Below are 22,592 nucleotides of genomic sequence, written 5' to 3'. Positions count from 1 at the left end.
GGCTCTGTTTGGTGGGCTGAACTGAACTGCACATCTCCAATTAAATCGGGACCCTAATATACTAAATATACTTAGCAAATTTTTCTCCTAAAATTACAATTTCACCCTTAATGAAATTTAAAAAGAAATCACAATAGCTTAACCAACCCATCACAACCACCCACCCTACCTTGACACCGGCCTCATGTGCCGACGATCCCTTCCTCTCTCTTTCTTTCCATAGAAAAATTAAAGAGTTTAGCATGTGCTTATAAGGAATTGGGTCACTCCCCCATTGCTAACTATATTTAGGATTGAACTTCAACCTTTATGGTATCAGAGCCACGTTATTAACGTCTTCTGCCTAACAGCCACACAACACGTGCTTCGACAATGATAGAAGTTGTCCGTGGAGGTGTGAGGATGGAGTCAAGTGGACAGATTTTTGGGAGCTTCAAATATAAGTCCAAAAATATAGAAAGGAAAAAAACCTTACACTACCCAAACTAGTAGAACTCAAGATTTGTTAGATGTCTTACCTTTTTAGCACTACTTATTTCATATGGGATGTAACTGCTCTCTTAGAGTTCTTGTAGATTACTGTTTCCATCGTTTTTACCTATGGGCTTGTGGTGTATAAATACATGATTTCTCTCTATGGATAAATTATCGAGTTTCACTATCATACATGGTATCAAAGGTTCTCACAAACTTCTCTTAACCAATTTTCTTCTGTCGTAACTCATATTTATTTTTTACAACCTATTTTCTTCTTTCATGGATGCTCCACCGACTCCTACTTTATCTCTTTCTAGCTCCAATGTTGCTTAATTTCTCAAGTTTCTAAGGCTAACTACCTTCTATGAGAGAGTCATATGCGTCCCTTACTTATTAGTCATTATGTATGTAGATATGTCGATGAGAGTTATGTGGCTTCTTCTCAAACCCTTCATGGTTCTAATGATCAGCCTGCCTCTGCCAATCTGGTTTATTCTGGTTTATACTGGTTTATACTGCATGGTTTAAGGCGGACCAACTCGTTATGAGTCATCTCACCTCCATCTTATCTGAATCTATCTATTGATCATTGTTGGTCCCCTTTCCTCTCATGCTAGCTAGGACTGTCTTTGTCAACATTTTTCTGAAGTTTACGTTGTTAATGCAACTAATATTTGATTTCAACTTATGGATATCTTTAATGGAATGAAGTCTATACATGAATACCTTCAATATGTTAAGTCTTGAGTTGATTCTTTGGCAGCTATTGGTCAACCTGTCACCAATAATGATCTTGTTACGACAGTGTTCCTTAGGCTTGGCTCTGATTATGCCAAGCTCATTATAGTTATTCTTAAATTTCCTCATATGCCTTTTTTGAAGGATCTTCATGCTTACCTCATCTCTTTTGAGTCTAAAACCATTCGACCTTCCCCATCTATTGCTTATGCATTCACCGTCACTCAACAACTTTTTTTGTTGTTGTTGTTGGTTCCTCTTTCTCTTTCTGCCCCAACTCCCTCCATCTTATCATGGTTATGGTCTTACTCGCAACCCTAGACGTGGTGTTGGTTACTTTCAATTGCAGCCTTGGCAGTTTCCATTCTCGTATCGAATGCCTTATTATGATGCTCCTTATGCTTCATTTTCTCATGGACTTCTTGGATCTGTTTGGTGGTCCATTTGTCACGCTACTTGTCATAATGTTTCTATGTGTCATAATCGATTCATTGCTTCATATTCTCATTTTGCTTGGATGTATATCTCTTACTCCTCTACCTTATATCCATCTACTAGCCTTGATGTCCGATATCCTGATATTGGCACCACCTACCATATGACTAGTCATAGTATCACACTTCTGAGTTTAGTTCCTTAAATGATGCTCTTAATAATAGTGATACTATTTCTATCTCTAAAACTAGTACCATATCTCTTACCTTAGACTCTCATTCTTTTCGTCACTCTAACGTTCTTCATGTTCCTTTTCTTTATAAAAATTTGCTCTCTAATGATTAGCTCACCAAAGATAGTTCGTTGTTATTTTGATTCTTCTAATATCACTATCTCTAACATACATTCTAGTGTTGTTCTCTTTTAGGGCCTGGGGCTAATTAGGAAGGAATATAAGGAGGGAAGTTTCATAAGTGGGTTATGTGCGAATTACATGGGAAAAGTAATGGAGAAGTGGATAAAATCATTCAAAATCTAACAGTAGACTAGGGGTGGGCATCAAAACCGGAATACTGAAACCATGCCAATCTCGTGCTTTCCCGTTTGGTGTTGAAGTGTAAATGAATGATACTGTGTCATCCTCATTCTTGTTTACGACATCAGTCCCACATTTGTGTTCCAAGCCTTGATTAGTTCCACCCCTACTCTCCTGCACAGATATTTCGTCGACTCATATTTCTCTTTGTTTCTCTGTGTCTGTCTAATTCTTCTATTCTCCTTTCTCTAGTCACGATTTGAAGCCATAATTCCCAAATCCTCCATCATCAATCGATCTCATCTTCTTTTCTTCCTCTTCCTCCTCTTCCTCCTTCTCCTCTTTCTCTCCCCCTTTCTCCGTTCTTCTCCAAACCAATTGAAAAGGAAAGCCCCAACCCAAAGTCTCTCTGAGTTTCTATGTAGAAAAATCAGGGGGTACTTAATTTGGAAATCAAACCTCCATTCTTCTCCAAAGCAGCTATTAAACCTCACAGGAAAATTACTCGAATTACATGTAGAAACATAGCAAAACTGCAAGCAAATACTCTTCCCAACGGTCATGCCGCCCACCAAAATTTGTCCATAAGCAAAATGAAGGAAATGTAAGTAGATATAGTTCAAATTACAACATGCAACCTAACAACACAAATTACTTCATAAGTCCAGGTAGCCTCAATTATATTTAAAATATGATTCTCCTAGGACAATATAAAAGACTGATTGAAGAATGAGAAGCGAAGCGACTTACATTTGTTAAGTTGACTAAGAAAGAGCGTTACATGTATGAGGTATCCCACAAGAAGCTATTTGTATGAGATTTGATTTCCATTTCACTTGAACTTTGTATGAGATTTCCATTTATTAGTTGGTCTTAAATCAAGACTCTTGAATCTTGATTGAGGGTTTTATTGTATTACACTTGATTTATGAACTTTTGCAGATTTTTTACAGTATCAACATTAATACCGAATCATACCGATCTCGTTTGAGTCCAGTATGGTTTGAATGTGTTTTCAAAAACTTATATCCCGTGTCATCCCATTCCGATTTCCCTATTCGAGATTGACAACGGGATGACCTCCATCCTGTGTCGTCTCATACCGTGCCCAGCCCTACAATAGACACCTAATTGGCTATTTTTAACAAATTCGTATCCTCAATTTACCGAAAAAATAATCAAGAATGTAAATTGAGAATTATGGGTTAGTTCAGGGGTAAATGCAATTAAGCCTTTATTTTTTATTTTTGGGGAGAAGGCCCCTTCTAGAATATACAGGAGTGAGTTGAGTTCTCTTTCTCCAAAACCCCGACGAGACCAAACCTCTCAAAACCCTAGCATAGTCTCTCATTTGTGGTCCACCTACACCAGCAGAACCAGCCATGGCGCTGAGCTCTCTTCGACTCCGCCGAACCCTCTGCGCCCTCTCAAACCTCCATCGCTCTCTCTCTGCAACCTCTGCACTGTCATTTTCACACTCTTCTTCCTCTCCTATGCTCAATGGCCCCACCTCAGCACAATCGCCTGCATCGCACCCGAAATCCTGGACCCTCCTCCTCCATTCTCGGACGTTCAGGTCGTCCTCGCTCTCTTCTGCTCGATCGGCGCCATACGACAACAACCAAAACGAGAAGATGGACCCCAATACGGTACTGTTCGAAGGGTGCGATTACAACCACTGGCTCATTGTCATGGATTACCCGCAAACCAACCGGCCTCCGGCTGAGGAGATGGTCAGAACTTATGAGGAAACCTGTGCTAAAGGCTTGAACATCAGGTCACACTCCTTTCCTGGCCCTTCTCTCTCTCTCTCTCTCTCCCTCTCTCTCTCTATATGTGTGTGTGTGTGTGTGTGTGTGTGTGTGCGCGCGTGTGCGCGTATGTTTATGATGTATGTTTTTTCTGTGGTAATTTGTTTGGTGGCTAAGAAAATTTGGGGGAAAGGGAAGATTTTGAGTTGAAGTGTTAATTGAGTTGTGGATCCTTGTGCCTTGTGATTGTTTACTGAGAATAGAAGAGTGGAGAAGAACTGGCAGTATCATAACATGAGGTGGTGTTTTTGCCTCCCTCTCTCCCAGTGCGTTTCAGTATCTAAGAATAATAGGGAATTGTACCTTTTATGTAGAGAGAATGTGTTCAAATCGAAACTATGCCTGTGTCAGCTTTTGCTACTTTTTGGATATTCAGAATGAATTGTCCTTCGATCGGTTTGGGTATGAATTTTTTTAAAGCATATATTTTTGCTTCTTTTTTTCTTGATTTGTTTAGATGGGCGGTTTTGGGATGTAAGCAAACAGAGCTTGTTGGTTTCGTAAGTGTTGGACAGTTGCATGATACAGAATGAGGAAAGGGATATGTACATGTTAAATAGTGCTCCATGACTGTCAAATAGAGTTGCTCTATTAGATAGACTACATTTTCTGGGGGACCCATTATAACGTAGTGGTCACCTAAGGATACTTGAAGCTTTCTTTTTTGTTTATTTTGTTTCCGAACCTCTCACAATATACTTGGTGGTTCATTCTGTTGTAGCTCTTTTACCAATTGTACAATATAATTCTAATTGCTTTTATGGTGCATGTATTATTGGCTATTTATGTATTGATCATCAACTGTTTGCTGGGTGCAATTTTGTCGATGCTACTAGTTTCTTGAACTTTTTTTTCAGGCTAGCATTATGTTTGCTGCAGTCTTATATACATTGATTTTGGCTCATCATAAGTTTTTATATATTTTATGATTCAGTGTGGAAGAGGCGAAACAGAAGATGTATGCTTGTAGCACTACAACGTACACAGGCTTTCAGGTCGTAATGTCCGAGGAAGAGTCACAGAAGTTCGAAGGTAAATGTTGATAGCATTGTTACCATTGAGAATGATAGTACTGAGTCCTGTTTCTAACATTTCCATTTTATCTGGAACAGGTTTACCTGGAGTTGTTTTTGTGTTGCCAGATTCTTACATTGACCCACAAAACAAGGAATATGGAGGTAAGGTTTTCGTCCACATGAATGCTTGTTCTTTTTGAGAATGCTGAGCTGCAATTTATCAGCAGATTCAACCAGTTATGGTATTTGGACTGCCTTAAGACTTGTAAAACAATGAGCTGGTCCATCTATATCTTGCAGTTTTGTCAATTTAAAATTGCTTTCTATATATATCAGGAGACAAATACGTTAATGGTACAATCTATCCAAGACCACCCCCAGTTCATTATGGAAGACAGCAGGGGAGATACAATGATCGTAACAGAAATCCTGACCCACCAAGATACAATAGGCAAGGACCGACGCCTAATCAGCAAGGGAATCCCTCCTATAATATAAAGGGGCCTATGCAAGATAGAGGGAACTATGGACCTTCACAAACTTATGGCTCACAAAGACAAGGAGATAACAGAGGCCCTTTACCAGTGAATACCCCTGGAGGGAGGGATGCGTATCAGCCAGGGAGAGATCCAGTACCTTCATATCAGGGCAATTATAACCAAGCGGGGCAGCAAAATTATCATCCCCAAGAACAAAGGAACTTCCCAGAAGGAGATCAGAGGAATTATGCCCCTCCTGGTCCGGTGGGATTTAGGCAAGATGATAGGAATTATGTTCCCCCACAAACTGAAACTCATGGGCAAGGTTTGGGTGGATTTCAGGGCCAGGGAACAGCTGGAGCTTATGGGCAAGGACCGAACTCTGGAGCTTATGGGCAAGGACCGAGCTCTGGATCTTATAGCCAAGGACCGAACTCTGGAGCTTATGGGCAAGGACCGAACTCTGGAGCTTATGGGCAAGAAGGACTGAGCTCCGGAGCTTATGGGCAAGGACTGAGCCCCGGAACCTTCGGTCAAGGACCGAACCCTGGAGCCTTTAGCCAAGGACCGAGCTCTGGAGCCTTTGGCCAAGGACCGAGCTCTGGAGCCTTTGGCCAAGGACCGAGCTCTGGAGCCTTTGGGCAAGAAACAGCAGTAACAGCTTCTGGTAATGGGCAGAGCTACCCTGGGTACGGAGGAGATCAGAGGTTTTCACAAGGGGAGCAGAGGAATGTGCAAGGTGAACAAAGCAACTATGCACCCACAGGACAGACAGGAATTGAGCAAGTAAGAGATTCACTGTTTAGTAATTGAGATGAATCTGACTTTTTTTTTGTCATAAAGATGAAACTTGGACTTATTTGGTAGTATCAGTATAATTTGAAGGCGACACGAAAAAATGAGAGGATTTTGCTGGGAAATTTTAGATGGCTCATGGTGGTTGGTTTTTGCAGGGGAGGTATTGATGACATGCCAATCATGACAATGCGAGATGGGATGTAGGAAGGAGTTTTATCAATCATTTGCCCCTCTTGTTTGATCTGATTTGAAGGGAGATTGCTTGACCTTCTGAACTCTTTCCATGGTACATAATCTGTCAAATTTTCTTGTGCGCATCATTTTTTTTTCCTAGTGAAATCAGAACTTTTAGCTTTCCTTGTTTGTTTTACGAGCTTGAACTTGAATTTTGCTCCTAATGAAGTATACAAATGTAATGCGTGCCAATGATGTTATATTTTAGTTTTGGAAATGGCTATTGGTTCCTAGTGAAGTATATTCTTTTCACCTAGAAATTAAATGTAGCACATTGAACTACTTGGTAGTTCAATTACCCAAAAATAACGACAATAATCCCAGGAAATGTACTAGAAAGAAACCAATGTGTCTAAAGATCCCGCTGGTTCTTAAACCATTTGTCTTCTTAATACTTCACCTGCAGACTATTTTGGAACAGTGACCTTATGTGCATATACAAAATCGCTATCGCCATCAGAATGAAATCATTTGAGATTGAAACGTACAATATGTAGTTTTTACCTCGGTGTACGTTATTCATAACAATGGTACGATGTGGCCTACTGAGAACCATTAGATGATTTTAATCCTTGAGGTTTTATTAAATGCACCAAAATGCGTACTTGTTAAATGTAGATGTAGGGACGGGGCTATGAGATTTTAAGGGTTCTGTGTGAAATGAGCAAAGGGGCTTCTTAAAACAGTCACTTAATTAGAGATTGAGTCAAACAAGCACAATACACAATTCTTTAAGTATGTCTTGGCCATATTAGAATGGCCTCATTGAGTTGGAGATTTTTTTCGACTATGATAAGTGAACTGAAAAAGTGAAATAGATATGGAGAGTACGACTTCGAATTGAGAATTTATTATGTGGGATTAAGAGTTAAAAGGAAGATTTCAGAATAACACAAATGTAGAAGGAGCTTAAACAAGAATGACCCAAAAGAAATTAGGGTTGATGTTTCGGTCCTTTTATTGGACGCCATCAACGACTTCATTAGACCCTAACATCATTTCATATAGAAGGAGCTAAGCATCAACCCATTTATCATCTTCATGGTTCAACTTTCGTGCTCTAATTCGGAAATGGCGTCAGGTAAAGTCGTTGGCCTCGGAATCAAGAATGATTTTGTCGCCAACTTTGAGCCCTTTGTGATCGACAAATTTGAGCCAGTCCTCGGGTTGAAGAACGGGCCTCCGGCAACGCCCCATCTTGATAGTGGAACATCGAAACTCCCAATAAAACCCGAACCCGTCCGAAACATAAATCTTGACCTCATGGCTTCCTAGTTCGAACGGAGGCAGTGTCCCAAGCCAATCAATCGGAAGGGACAATCTGCTCACTATATCTGTTTCCGTAAGGCATTTCTCAAAGCCCATTGCTTTATTGATGAATCTGCGCACTGTAATTCTAGTACGTTTATATAGGAGGACAGGGCCAGGGGTATATAAGGAAATATATGAACTAGCAAATCATATGGCATCTTGTCATGCATTCCTCTGCTTCCTCCTCTGTTTCTTCTTTGTTTCTTCTCTGTTTCTACGTTGTTACTGATGTGAAGCTTATAAGCTGACAAGAGTAGCTAGCTAGCTAGTAAAGGGTTTGCTGGGGAAATTACTCATTGTCAAACTTTATATATTTACTTATATACCCCTGGCCCTGTCGTCAGCAACTTTATATATTTACTTATATACCCCTGGCCCTGTCGTCCTCATAAATGCATTAGAATTACAGTAAGCAGATTCATATTCAATAAAGCAATGGCGGCCCGCTTTGAGAAATGCCTTACAGAAACAGATGTAGTGAGCAGATTTGCCCTTCCTATTTCCTTGCTTACGGTGCTGCCTCGAATTGAAGAAGGAAGCCATGAGGTCCATTTTCAGGTTACAGACGGGTTCGGGTTTTTTTGGGAATTTTGCCGCTCCATGGGACGGTACCGGAAGCCGATTCTTCAGTCGGAGGGATGGCTCAAGTTTGTCAACTTCAAAGGGCTCAAAGTTGGCGACAAGATCGTTCTTTATTCAGAGGCCAACGATTTCAGAGGAACCCAATTCAGAATTAGAGCACAAAAGTTGAACAAAGAGTGTGATCGGTGGCTTGATGTTTAGCTACTTGTATGAGTTCATGTAAAGTTTTTCTACACTCAGAATATGATGTATGAGTGAATTAATGATGAGTTTTCTGTTGTAATTAATTACTTAATTATGATCTCATCAAGTGTTCTTTCTGGCCTTTTCTTTATGGTATCTTTCAGTTTGAAATTAAGCTCTTATTATGGATGAACTAATTTGGTCACGTACTAGTTGATTAACTGGCCGCCATGATTAGGGGTGGGCATTTTAAACCGAAATACCGAAACCGTACCGTACGATACCAATTTCATACCGTTTCATTTTGTATAGGGAGATATTCGGTGACAAGATGCATCGTATCAATATAGTATGGTATGGTAACAGTATCAAGATTTTGGTACCGATAAATACCGTACCATACCGAATAGTACTAAAATGTAAAAAAAAAATTCATTCTCTTATTGTGTTTGTATTTTTGTAAGTCATAAGGCATAATTTTAACCATTTGGATATGATGAATATGTTGATGGATAAATATTGATTTGGTTGATTTGGATATTGAATATGTTGATTAGGATTTGGATATTGAATATGTTGAATCTTTGAATTTGTAACTTAGGCATCACTTATTTTGGTAAATGAATATGTTGAATATTGAATTGGTTCATTTTTTAGTTGTGTCATTTTGGTACTGATACCATATTGATACCGATTTGGCACGGTACGGTAGTACTAATTTTGACAAATGATAATCTCATATCGTCATACCGATTTAAATTTTCGGTATCGATAGAGGTACGGGTTCAATACCGTATCATACTGTATCGTGCCCACACCTAGTCATGATCATAAAGTATTAATTAATTAAAAGTTAATGGACTAATAAAAATTTAAAAGTAAACTACTTTTGCAATTTGTTGTGGGATTAAGAGTGAAAAGGAAGATTTCAGAATGACCCGAATGTTTATTAAGAATACTACAAATGTAGAAGGAGCTAAACAAGAGTGACACAAAATAAAAAAGGGTTGACGTTGGGTCCTTTTATTGGACGCCGTCAACGACTTTATTGGACCCTAACATCATTTCATATAGAAGGAGGAGCTAAACATCAACCCATTTATCATCTTCATGGTTCAACTTTTGTGCTCGAATTCTGAAATGGCGTCCAATAAAGTCGTTGGGCTCGGAATCAAGAATGATCTTGTCGCCAACTTTGAGCCCTTTGTGATCGACAAATTTGAGCCAGCCCTCGGGTTGAAGAACGGGCTTCCGGTAAAAGCCCATCTTGATAGTGGAACATCGAAACTCCCAATAAGACCCGAACCCATCCGAAACACAAATCTCCACCTCACGGCTTCCTAGTTCGAACGGAGGCAGTATCCCAAGCCAATCAATCGGAAGGGACAATCTGCCCACTGTGTCCGCTTCTGTAAGGCATTTTTCAAAGTGAGCTGCCATTGCTTATTGATATGGTGAGATGAAGCAATGCTGCCCTCTATGCATATTTATAGGAGGACAGTGCCATGCAACTTGCAAGGGGTATTTAAAGAAGTATCAATCAAGTATCTTATTTGATGATAATGCTTTTTGCTTACAAAAAAGAAATGTTATGAGATTCAAAGTCGGTCCAAACAAACTCTTTGCAGGCAACAGCTTATATCCTGCATGCATTGACTAAAAGGTCGTCCATGGTCTTATTATTTCAAACCTTTGGCCCACGACACGTGCTAATAACTCTTTTCTTTTGTTGGGTTTTTTCTTCTTTTTTCAATGGATGTGTGGATGAATTATGTACGCACAAAAAAAATTATATTATATAAGTTTCTGGCTTAACCTACAAGGCAGCGGTAGATATAGAAATTAGACGACAAAGTGCATCATGCTGTTCTCCTTTACAAACTGAAGTTTCGAAAACGGCTGAAAAATATATATTGCATTATTAGTAAGCTTTGCACGATCTCAGGAGCCCAAATTGCTCACATATCAAATTCTATTTTTGGTCTTTTTCCAAACCTGAGGGCCTACTTTTGATGCATGACTTCTACGATTCAGATATCAAATGAAACTTCTAAAGTTTTTTGTTTTTTTTGTTTCCTTCAAAAGAAACAAAAATAATAATAAAGAAGATCTTTATCATATCAAAACGGATCTTTTAAAGTTGTAAATTTAAAATTGAAGTTAGAAGAACCCAACCAACGGAGTTCCACTGTCATAATAGTACAAATGTTTAACATAAAAAGCTTTTTTATAAAAGTTGGCATTGAGTCTCTTTCTAACAATGATATTTAACGACTCGTTTTTTTTTAAGACTTTTGCCTTTGTAACATGTCAAGACACACCCAATGTCCTGAGCGAAAACTATCAAACCAAATACAAGTATTTAACAAAGAATGAGCTTTTTTTGACAAAATGTTTGTTAGTTTGATTAGTTTTTATGTAGAAATACTATATAGAAAATCGATTAAAACCTTGTAAAAGATGTCAAATATCCTATAAAACAATTGATGATCACGATTCACGACATATGATATGACTATTAATGTTTATTTATTTCATCAATTTTTTTGAACCAATGAAAAAAGTAAAGTTGGGAAAAAAGCTGACGACTGAGATAGTGACGTGGGTTTTCACACCTCACTCCTCCATCAGCAGCATGACCGTTTTGTATTTTTGTCAGCGCATGTAAAGGGAAACACGGCAGTCATGATTGAGATGTGATGGGCCCAAACTGCCATTCACTGCGCTTTGTATTCTTCCCAACTTTCGGCTGTATTCATTAATACATTTTTAATGTTTAGACTTTAGAATAACATTATTAAATAGTACAATGATTAACTATATTCATTAAATAATTTGGAGTGATGACGTGGTAATAAACTTTATCTTCAATACAAAAAGAGATAGCCTAAACTACACCGGAGATGGGATTTTCTCTCATGTATACGCACTATCAAAGTGTTATTAGAATTCGAACTTAAGATAATCTGATTTGCAAGTCAGAGGTCTTTCTCTATTGAGCTAGGGCCCCGTTGACAGCAATAAGCTTATTAACTCTAACTTCTAACCCAAATAAAATTAAAATGAGACTCATCATCCTTTATTTAATCATAGTTATACAAGACTAGAAGAACAACATATCAAAATCAGTGGCCTCGATATATATTTTTCTTTTTAGCTTAAACATAGTAGTTTCATTATGTTAAACTAAAATAATAAAACCATAACAAAACAAAAAATTCATCATATTAGGAGAATTAAATGTTTTCTTGAAGGAAGTGTTCTATTAGTCAGATGTTTGTTGTTCCAAAAGCAAAAAAAACAATTTCTTTGACGTATAAAATTGTTTTTACAACAACAATAAATAAATAAAATTTAATTTCCATAGAAAGATGTCACATTGTATTTGGTGTACAGAAGTAATTCTCAGAAGATAGAATCACAAAGGTTGTTCATTTAATCCATCAATATTCAATATAGCGGTTTCTTTATGATTTCCAGAAGTAAGTCTCTCTTCTATTAAGTTTTTTTAATTCCAAGTTCATAAACATCTCAACAACGGCAAAGCTAATTCTTGTTTCTTTGTTTTCTGTAGGCCTTTTTTCCTGAAAGTAATTACCATGCATTGATTTTGCAGCTGGACATACAACCCAAAATACTAATGTCTTCCAAGGAGAGATCAAAATAAGAACTAGGTCACCCCTTCATGATACGTTTTTCTCAAGTAAACCCAAAACGGCAACAATTAGAAAGGAACATCATCAGGTTAAGCTAAAACAAAATATAAAAAGGAACTGTATTCCTGCAAATAATCCTTTCGGCTTTTTTTGAAGCTTCAAATAATCATTTGAAACTAATTATGCAATAATCCTTTGAAAATTATAAATTAATGACAATGACCTAATTAATGAGTATTATGGCCAAATTATTTGATCCATTTGACTAGTTTTTCTTTTTTGTGTTGCAAGTTTTTTTTTTTTGGGTAGTCACCACTAGGGTTGCCCACTTGCAACCTGTGAAAAGGACAATTTTAGAATAAAAATTTATAAATAAACTCAATCCTAGACATGTATTTATAAAAAAAACTCAAGCACTATTTAAACATAGAAACACACCCAAAATCAACCCTAAAGTCGACTTTTTGGGTGTGTTTATAAATGGGTTTTGAGTGTGTGTAATGATAGGTTTTGGGTGTGTTTATATGTTTAAATAGTGCTTGGATTTTTTTATAATTTCAACCCTCATTTTGGGTGTTTTAGTGAAACTCCCATTTTAGAATTCACCTCTCTAACCTACCTTTTCCGGTTGGTGATAATTCACCAACTTGTCCCCAACTTGGAGGCCTTTGGCATTGACAAACTTGAGCCAACCCTCGGATTGAAGAACAACATATGGCATATAAGTGCACGGAAAACCCAAATGAAAGAAGCACAAGAAACCCACATCGACAAAGTATATAAATTTGATACTTGAGATGGACACCACACGATCAAATTGAGATAGTTGCAGAGAAATGTGGCTGGTATATCTAGACATAATTCTTATGGTAGATTTGAACATTTTGCAAAACTGATCACTCAGCTCAGCACTAGTGTTGATGATGGTTTTTTTAATACATACAAGCAAGTGATATTGAAATCTCGGATGCATGAAAAAATGCTTTTAAGTTAGAAATTAATTTAACTTTTGAGAGATTAATTAGAGGTGAAGGGCAGAAAGTAGAAGGATCAACAGGAAGAAAACACCAAAAACAACCATCAACACGTGACGTGGGCCTATGACTTTTGAATTGGTCGGTGGTCGATGTTAAGTTGATAACATCTATTATCCAAGTTGAAAAAATTAAGCCTGCCCATTAAATTAAATTAAATTAATTAGCATCTATAATATAATCTTTAGTTTCGCACTAACGCCATCCTGACTGATCACGAATTTGACTTTTGATCAAAAGGCAGATATCACAGTTTAAGTATCAAATTAATATAATCTTTTGTTTGTTTAATCATATAACAAACAACACCCGAACCCCCAACAAGTATCAAATCCAAGCGCATGCCCCCCTTAATAACAAGACGAAGCCTTATGATCAACTCATGATCCAAAATCAAATTCAGTACAAGCTGTATATGGAAGAAAAAAAAGCTTTTACATTATGACCTGATAGTCGAGGACCAACCACTAATTAAAGCATAGATTAAACATACTGCAAACCACGTACAAAACATAGATTAACGTTATTAATCAAAATAGGAACACGTACAACAATATATAAGAGGATTGTAACATATAAATATATATGTCAAATCCCGCTTAATAATTGTTCATATCACATCAAATATCGACCCAGTGACCGTGGATATTCTGCCTTTGTGCTCTAACTTGAAATATGGTTTCTCTGAAATGATCTACCTGAGGATGAAAAATAATCTTGTCACCAACTCTGAGCCCCTTGTATTTGACAAACTTGAGCCAACCCTCCGCCTGAAGCACCGGCTTCCGATAACCGCCATTTCGGATGGAGCAGCACAACAGAAAATGGAAGCCCTTGTCGTCCAGGACCCCAAACTGGACCTCACGGGAGCTCCCTTCAAATGGAGGCATTTCATTAAGCCACCGCCCTGGAACCACCAGCTTATGCCCTACATCTGTTTCAGTCAGCTTTTCTCAAGCTCATGTGCACCTGCCATTCTCTTCTTAATTAATTATCTACTATTTGTATTTGCTTTTCTTCTGCTCCTGAATGCATGGCAGCGTACGTATTTATAGCCAAGTTCATCTAGAGTTCTAAATTTTCAGCTAACTACCTAGGCAGCTACACTACACATAAAAAGTTTGATGTACCAGCTGCTTGGTTTGTCGGTCCAGATTGATTTTTTTGGATATCCATATGAATTATGATCTGTACGAATCGTCCTTGATTCCCTCCCAATCAATTCATTCTCAACAGTTTGGTCTTCTTCAATTTTTAATCATATGCTTTTTGTACCTTTGTCTAAGATTTTTATTTCTTCTTTTTGTTTTTTTCACATATGGTCCATGTTATATGGAAGTAGATGTTAGGATATGAGCATTCAATTATTGAAATCAATTGACAATGTGTAGAAATGTCCAAAAACTTTAAAGCGACTTCCAATCTCTAATATGAGATCTTCTTCAAATATGCATCCTAATGTGTGGCGTGCAAGGCTTGCGTGCCCTTCACGTTCAATTTATATTGCGAGCATGTATAACCATTGAGCCTTATAAGTGAATAACGTAGTTTTCATATTGTATTCAAATGTTAACTCAAAATTAATTAACAGTGAGTGAAGATGCACAAAGTGTGAAAACAAGTAATAGAAAGCTAAATTTCACATTCAAAATGGTTAAGAATTGTAATGATTCGGAGGCATTCACACTTGAACACAAACTTCTCGATTTGGACTATAATTTAGGACTGGATGGAGTTGGTTATTTGACATTATTTGGGTGGACTATGTACTCATCCAAGTGATCTGGGTGGATGTATAGGTCTTAATTCAAGTGCCATTTGAGGCCCCACGTTTTGGCTTTATGCCTCTTTCAATCTCATCTTCACTCTCATTCTCACTTTTATTTTCCTTTATATTCTAGCACATAAAATAAAAACTAAAAACTAAAACAAAATGATTATCAAACCAACTTTTAAGATATCATCATTTCAATTGTTTAATCTTTGTAAGCTTTAAAATACAGTTTCAGTTGGTAGTTAAAAAGGGGGTTTTTTTTTTTTTTGGTTCTGGAAGGCAGCCAAAAGTTTTGGGACCCACAAAATCTATTTTGCATCCATTAATGATGAAAGACCCACAAATTTGTGTCTTAAGCACTAAAATGGTTAAGACTAGTAAAGATTCGGAAGTACTCACACTTGAACACAAACACTTGTTGATTTGGATTAAGACCGGAATTAGTGATTTTGATTTGTACCATTTAGAAAATCTTGTCCTCCGGTGTTGAAGCAATTTTGTTTTATTATTAAAAAAAGCATAGTGGTCACTGGTCCAACTATTTTTAAATGAAGCACTAGTTTTGTTATATTGTTAGAAACATAATTGATGCCCCCTCTAACCTCAATTCCTGACTCCGCTATTAGTGACAAAAGCCAATAGTCACGTCCATAAATCTCATCAATTCATAATTTATAACTGCACCGTTATTATTGCCTATAATCACCAAAAAAAAGTGACTGATACTTTTAAAAGTCACTAAAGAAAAGGTGACTATTGTTGATTTTTTTGTTTGTATTGTAGTGCTCTAACCAACAACCTAGCTTATCCAAATGAAACAAAGCATGAAGATAGCTGCCTTAACTATCTTGCTTACTAACTTAGTTTGAATAATTAAATCATAAATGGCGTCTGACATATAAGACCATGATTTGTACCATTTAGACAATCTTGTCCTGTTAAAAAAGCATAGTGGTCCAACTATTTGAGAAGCACTAGTTTTGTTCTATTGTTAGAAACATAATGATGGTGATGGATCAACTACTTAACTCTGGAACCAAGTGAAACAATATTTTAGAATTAACTTACGATGATTAAACTGTTGAAATGATATTTGAAGTGGTTCGTTTGGAATCTATTTTGTCATCTATATAAGTTTGGTGCGCTTTTGAGGCCGCCGGCTGTCAAGTGTGTGTGCATGTTCACTTGAAGAGAAGAAGTATTGTTAGGTCTTTTTCTCATGCCCTACGTATACAATATGTCCCCGCAAAATATCTCCCTGGAGATATAAAGAAAGAGATAACCTTAACCTCCCCCCTATGAGCTTTTTGATTTTTGGTGTCCAGTGTGTGTGAACACCACCAGCAGAAATGGTGTCAATTGAGCCTTTTTTTTACTACATTTTAGACTATTTGTAGAAGAAGCAACAATCACGGAATATTATTGTAGGAAATAGCGAAACAGTACTATACCCGTTTCACACTGCATGTCTAAAGCCTCACTTTAGGATGCTTCCAAAGTATGCATTAGCCCCCACAATCCAATCATCATCTGTCTAAGATGAAGGTAAAACTAACCGATGAGTGTATATAGTGGTCCAAGTCAAGTTAGTAAAGTAAAGTACGGCAGCTATATACGTTGTCATATGTATGAATAAGCATTGATCATAAATAATTAAAATACGACATCACATCATCTTGAATTAATTAGCGCTAGAAAATGAACATATTTGTGTTTGTCTTCTTTCAGCTGTTTTCTTTACTATCTTTCTTTAGATCTAAATGGTTTGCCCTGCCGACCATCATCAACCTATCCTTCTGTTTGGGAGAAAAAGCTAACTCAAAATTAATGAAGATGCACTAATACAAAGCTTTCATTCACGTTCAAAATGGATAAGAATTGTAAAGATTCGGAAGCACTCACACTCATGAACACAAACACTTCTTTGATTTGGACTAATTAAGGACTGGAGTTTGTGATTTGACATTTGGGTGGATGTATTATGCATAGGTTTTGGCTTGGTGCTTCTAAAAATAAGTACAATTACTAGAAGACAAGAAAAAAAAAAAGTCTCCCATAAATACTTTTTTATTTTGTTTTGGTGTGAAGTGTGAATAGTACTCCATATCCCAACAAAAAGAATAATTATTTAGTGTTTTTTAAAAGTTAATGTAGGTTTATCTACGTGTGAATTCTAACGGCTACACATGTTCTATGTTATACAATATGTGTTGTTCATGTGTTAAGTTGAAATTTCGCCACATATACATGGGACATGTGAAGATATGAAAAAATGTTTCACAACGTAAAGTTAAGAAACATAACATAGACTTACTTCATATTGTTAATTGATTATAATTAAAACTTTAGTAAATTTGGCTTACACCCTTTAAATTCAATTTGCCATACCTAAAACCCTTCACTTTTTGTTCCTATAAATAATACCCAATTTGTATAAGTAAAAACCCATGACTATGATCCAATTCAGCAAGTTACCTAATTAAGCATAAAATCTGATTTATTGTACTTTTCAGATTCCAAAAATACCCCCAACTAAGCCATTATTGCATTTTGTATATTAATGTAGGAATCAATATGGAAACAGTTTTTAATTGGATTGTATATAATGATAGATGTTGAATTTGGAAATATCTCCAAATGGTTGTAATAGATGTAGGAATTAATTTTGGAACATTTTAAAAAAATTAACAATAAATTCAAATTTGGGTAATTGGTTTGTTTAATAAAATGTTTATGTTATTTTCTTTTTATGAATTATACATGACTAATAATCCACTTTATAATTGTTTATGAATAAAACTGTACATACTAATTATGTTGAAAAAATAATGTACCTATTTGTTTTATGAAAAATATAATTTACCTAGTATGAAAAGTGTACATAATTATCTATTCCAATATACCTACATTAATTTTAATGTACTTACAATTAGGATTTAGGTATTATTATATGTCATCTAATGTACCTACCATTTGAATAATATACCTACTACGAATAAAGTACCTATTATTTATCTAAATAATGTACCTATTTTCTACTATAAATAATATAGCCTTTTTTCTCTGAATAAAGTACCTATTATTTGTTTTATCAAACGTAATTTTTTTAAATGAACCTATTTTCTCTCTCCAAATAACTTACCAATTTTTTTCCTCTAATAATGTACCTATCTTTCCTCTTCAAATAATGTACCTATATTTTATATAAATTATTGTGTACCTATTTTTAATTATGAAAAATATACGCAATTACAAAGTAACTGACTTCTTTTTTTTGGGTAAATAATATATCTATATTTTATATGTATATTTATATTATATTTTTCATAGGTACATTATTGGATATGTAATTTACAGATTTTTTTTTTTGTTTGCAATTTTAGGGGGCGAGATGTGAGAGGGAATGACAACTAAAAGAAATGGGGTGATTGATATGCTATTAATAGGGAGTATATTAATTACAATTAATGGCAGTTAATGAAATGCTTGAAATAAATTATAAATAAAATATGAAGTTTAGTGGCAACGATGTAAAAACATAGAAATACTACGACCTCTTATATCCTACTGGTCATTTAAATTTGAATTTGGGTTTTCAACGTAGTTATATAGATAGATGGGTTTGTGTCTAGGGGATATCAGTTGTATAGGCTTATATTGGAGTCTCTCTTAAAACTTCAATTCCTTTAAAAAGACAGAGAAAAGATAGTAGGCATACATTACGTCACATGTCATTATGATGTTTCATATTCATTCATATTATAAGACTTGTACAATTATAATGTTTCATATTCATTCATATTCATTCTTGCCTTTCATTTTCAATATGGAATTCCTAAACGAATGCAAGTAATCACAGAGAGGAGGGTTGCTTTATGTCGGAGTTTGACTTCACTTTGCCTAATGGTTCCTTTTCTTTCTCAATCTTTCTCCAATAATTCATTCTTCACAACCAAAGATGTTAAATCTTTCTAGTAGATTTCAACATGAGGTTTAAAAGCTGTACAACTTAATTTCACTTCTTGTCTGCCAAACCAGCGTAATTGAGTGAAGGCTTTCTCTAAGTTTGTTTGTAAAAGTGTTGCGGGTAGTCAAAGTGTTTGATATAATAGTGATGGACGCATAATTTCTTACATGTTGGGGCATAAAAAAATTCAACCGATATATAGTTAAACAAAAAATTCCTATCCAGGTTTGTTGTCTATAAAACCAAGCTTAAATAAAAGGAAATAACATTATATGATGAACTCATGATGCTATATATGGAAATAAAAGCGTTTACATTTATATTATGATGACCTGATCCAAAAGAAACATAGATTAATCGTAATACAAACCCCATACAACATAGATTAACTTATTAATCCAAAACATGAACATACAACTACATAATAAGATTATATATATATATATATATATATACACCAATCACTCATAATAAATTATTCATATAATCAAATATCGACCCAGTGACCGTGGATGTTCTGCCTTTGCGCCCTAACTTGAAATATGGTTTCTCTAAAATGATCTACCTGAGGACGAAAAATAATCTTGTCACCAGCTTTGAGCCCCTTGTAATTGACAAACCTGAGCCAACCCTCGGCCTGAAGCACCGGCTTCCGGTAACCTCCGTTTCGGATGGAGCAGCAGAATGGGAAATTAAACCCCTTGTCGTCTAGGACCCCGAATTGGACCTCACGGGAGCCCCCTTCAAATGGAGGCATTTCATTAAGCCACCGCACTGGAACCACCAGCTTATTCCCTACATCTGTTTCAGTCAGCTCTTTCTCAAGCTCATGTGCACCTGCCATTCTCTTGTTAATTAATTATCTACTAATTGTATTTGCTTTGCTTCTACTCCTGAATGCATGGGAGCGTATTTATAGCCAAATTCACCTAGAGTTCTAAATTTTCAGCTAACTACCTACGCAGCTACACTACACTGTACCAGCTGCTTGGCTTGTCGGTCCAGATTGACTTTTTTGGATATCCATATGAATTATAATCTGTATGAATCGTCCTTGATTCCCTGTCATTGTCAATCTTTTTGGTGTTCTTGAGCATTCAATTATTGGAATGAATTGACAATGTTTGGAAATGTCCAAAATCTTTGAAGCTACTTCCAATCTTCACTCCTCTCAATATGCCTCCTAATGTGTGCCATGCGCAAGATTTACATTTTTAAATGTGCCCTTCAAGTGAGGTCTCTTGAGCCTAAACGTGTTCAATTTATATTGGGAGTATCCGAGCATGTATCACCATTGAGCCTTATAAATGAATAACTTAATTTTCATATCGTATTCAAATGTGAACATTTAACTCAAAATTAATGAAGATGCACGAATACAAAGCTTTCATTCACGTTCAAAATGGACAAGATCATTGTAAAGATTCAGAAGCAGTCACACACAAACACTACTTTGATTTGGACTAATTAAGGACTGGAGTTTGTGATTTGACATTTGGGTGGATGTATTATGCTTAGGTCTTAATTCAAGTACCATTTGAAACATGAGACCCCATGTTTTGGCTTGGTGCTTTTAACAAATAGATACAATTACTAGAAGACAAGGAAAAAAAAAACAAAAAAGCCTCCCGTAAATAGAAATTTTACAACGGTAGAAATTAGACGACAAAGTGCATGCGAGCCACATGCTGTTGATCAAAACGGATCTTCTAAAGCTGACAGAGGTAGTGACGTGGATTTTCATAACTCACTCCTCCATCAGCAGCATGACCCTTTTGTGTTTTTGTCAGCGCATGTAAAAGAACACACGGCCTTCCTGATTCAAGATTGAGATTTGATGGGCCCAACTGCCATTCACTGCGCTTTATTTTCTTCCAAACTTTCGGCTGTATTCATTATTAATACATTTTTAAGGTTTAGACTTTACAATAACATTATTAAATAGTACAATGATTAACTATATTCTTTAAATAAATTTGAGTGATGACGTCGCAATAAGCTTATCTTCAATACAAGAAAAGATAGTCTAAACTACATAGGAGATAGAGATTTATCTCATACACACATACTATTAATATGCCATTAGGGTTCGAACTTGAGATCACTGATTTGCGCGTTAAAGCTCTTTTTCTACTAAGTTAGGACCCCGTTGACGACAATAAGCATATTAACTCTAACTTCTAACCCAAATAAAATTAAAATGAGAGTCCTCATCCTTTATTTAATCATAGTTTTACAAGACTAGAAGAACAACATAGCAAAATCAATGGCCTTGATATATATTTTTCTTTTTAGCTTAAATATAGTAGTTTCATTATATTAAACTAAAATAATAAAAAGTATCCTAAAATATAAAACCATAAAAAAAATCATCATATTAGAAGAATTAATTGTTTTCTTGAAGGAAGTGTTCTATTAGTCAGATGTTTGTTGTTCCAAAAGCAAAAAAAACAATTTCTTTGACATATAAAAATTGTTTTTACAACAACAATAAATAAATAAATAAAGTTAATTTCCATAGAAAGATGTCACATTGTATTTAGAGCATCCACAGTTTTGAGGGTGTAAATTGGTGTAAAGCCACTTTACATCCCCTTTACACATCTGCATGGTGATGTGGGGGCTCCACTTTTTCGAAGGACACAAAAACCAGAACCAAATAAAAGTGGATGAGATAGAAACAGTTAGAAGTGCTCCTCCAGCTCTAAAGCTTTTTATGCTCGAGGTCTTTACAAGGCTGTTGTTGACCCCCACACTTTCTGAAACTCAGCTTGCCATTCACCCAACCCATTTAGTGCAAAGCTCTCTGCTCCTCTCTGCAAAGGACACGTCATTGCAGAAATTTCAGGTCAAAAATCCTTTCTTTGGATCCCTTTTTGGCAAACCCTTCTTTTGTCATGGTCCAATGGTTATGCTAACAACCAACCATCTTAAGGTGGCCTCTCCAGTCCAATAATATCTTTGTCGAATGCTTCTGCCAAAAAAGAGAGGAGATAACATTAGCATAATTCTATCCAGCTAATTATGCAGCTCAAATAACTGTAGTTAGTGATTTCACATCTAAACAGAAGTTGTCAACACATAGCAAAACTTTTCTGGTTTGGCAGATTGGATAAATCCAAACTCCAAACCCACAACATTTCTGTGATTAAACTCGAAGAACAACTTGATTCAAGTCCTTCAGGAACCTAAAGAAAAGTAAATTCAACACCAGAAGTGGAAAGAAACTGAAATTTTTATGAGTTGGGTTTTTGACTGGGCAGGTATTTTGATTGAAGAAGTAAAAGGCATGTCTTCTCTTTTCTCAAGTGGGTCCCACCTGCAAGGGATGTAAAAATATATGTAAATATACATTTTATTTTACATCCCCATGGTGGTGATGTATATTTACATCCATTTACATCTCCCCATTGGAGACGATTCCGGTGACTCGAGGTGTATATTTAACATACAACCCCCCACTGTGGATGCTCTTAGTGTACCATAAATTATTCGCAGAAGAACTGTATTATAGGCTAGCTAAAACAAAATAAAGGACGGAACATAATTAGGTTAAGCTAAA

The 22,592-nt window shown here is 36.1% G+C and overlaps 1 protein-coding gene and 1 long non-coding RNA gene across 3 annotated transcripts; one reads left to right on the top strand and one right to left on the bottom strand.

Moving 5' to 3' along the window:
* Positions 1–3,448: 3,448 nt before the first annotated feature.
* MORF1 (multiple organellar RNA editing factor) lies at positions 3,449–6,764 on the top strand. Of its 2 annotated transcripts, XM_008220347.2 has the most exons (5): positions 3,451–3,962; positions 4,931–5,028; positions 5,109–5,174; positions 5,349–6,277; positions 6,445–6,764. In XM_008220347.2, exons 1-5 carry the CDS (start codon positions 3,568–3,570, stop codon positions 6,454–6,456), a joined length of 1,500 nt encoding a protein of 499 aa, XP_008218569.2. In that variant the 5' UTR covers positions 3,451–3,567; the 3' UTR covers positions 6,457–6,764. The 2 variants fall into 2 exon arrangements, with proteins under 2 accessions (XP_088903564.1, XP_008218569.2); XM_089047438.1 differs by lacking the exon at positions 6,445–6,764 and having other exon boundaries at positions 3,449–3,962; positions 5,349–6,438.
* A 14,873-nt stretch (positions 6,765–21,637) lies between these two features.
* On the bottom strand, positions 21,638–22,315 carry LOC148919391 (uncharacterized). Its single transcript, XR_016124374.1, has 2 exons — positions 22,089–22,315; positions 21,638–22,004 (listed from the first exon to the last, which is right to left on the bottom strand). It is a non-coding gene; the product is annotated as an uncharacterized LOC148919391 (long non-coding RNA).
* Positions 22,316–22,592: the final 277 nt, after the last annotated feature.

The sequence above is a fragment of the Prunus mume genome, linkage group LG2 (assembly GCF_029339155.1).
Source record: "Prunus mume cultivar Tortuosa linkage group LG2, ASM2933915v1, whole genome shotgun sequence".
Taxonomy (NCBI): domain Eukaryota; kingdom Viridiplantae; phylum Streptophyta; class Magnoliopsida; order Rosales; family Rosaceae; genus Prunus; species Prunus mume.
The sequence above is the reverse complement of the archived record's forward strand: the minus strand, read 5'-3'. Positions and strand labels throughout refer to the sequence as shown.

What these genes read in the sequence shown, in the direction of transcription:
- MORF1 (XM_089047438.1), top strand. Translation starts at nt 3,568, where the DNA reads ATGGCGCTGAGCTCTCTTCGACTCCGCCGAACCCTCTGCGCCCTCTCA. An exon ending in AGAGTCACAGAAGTTCGAAG is followed by an intron (nt 5,029 to 5,108) that starts GTAAATGTTGAT and finishes TATCTGGAACAG; the next exon opens with GTTTACCTGGAGTTGTTTTT. An exon ending in ACAAAACAAGGAATATGGAG is followed by an intron (nt 5,175 to 5,348) that starts GTAAGGTTTTCG and finishes TATATATATCAG; the next exon opens with GAGACAAATACGTTAATGGT.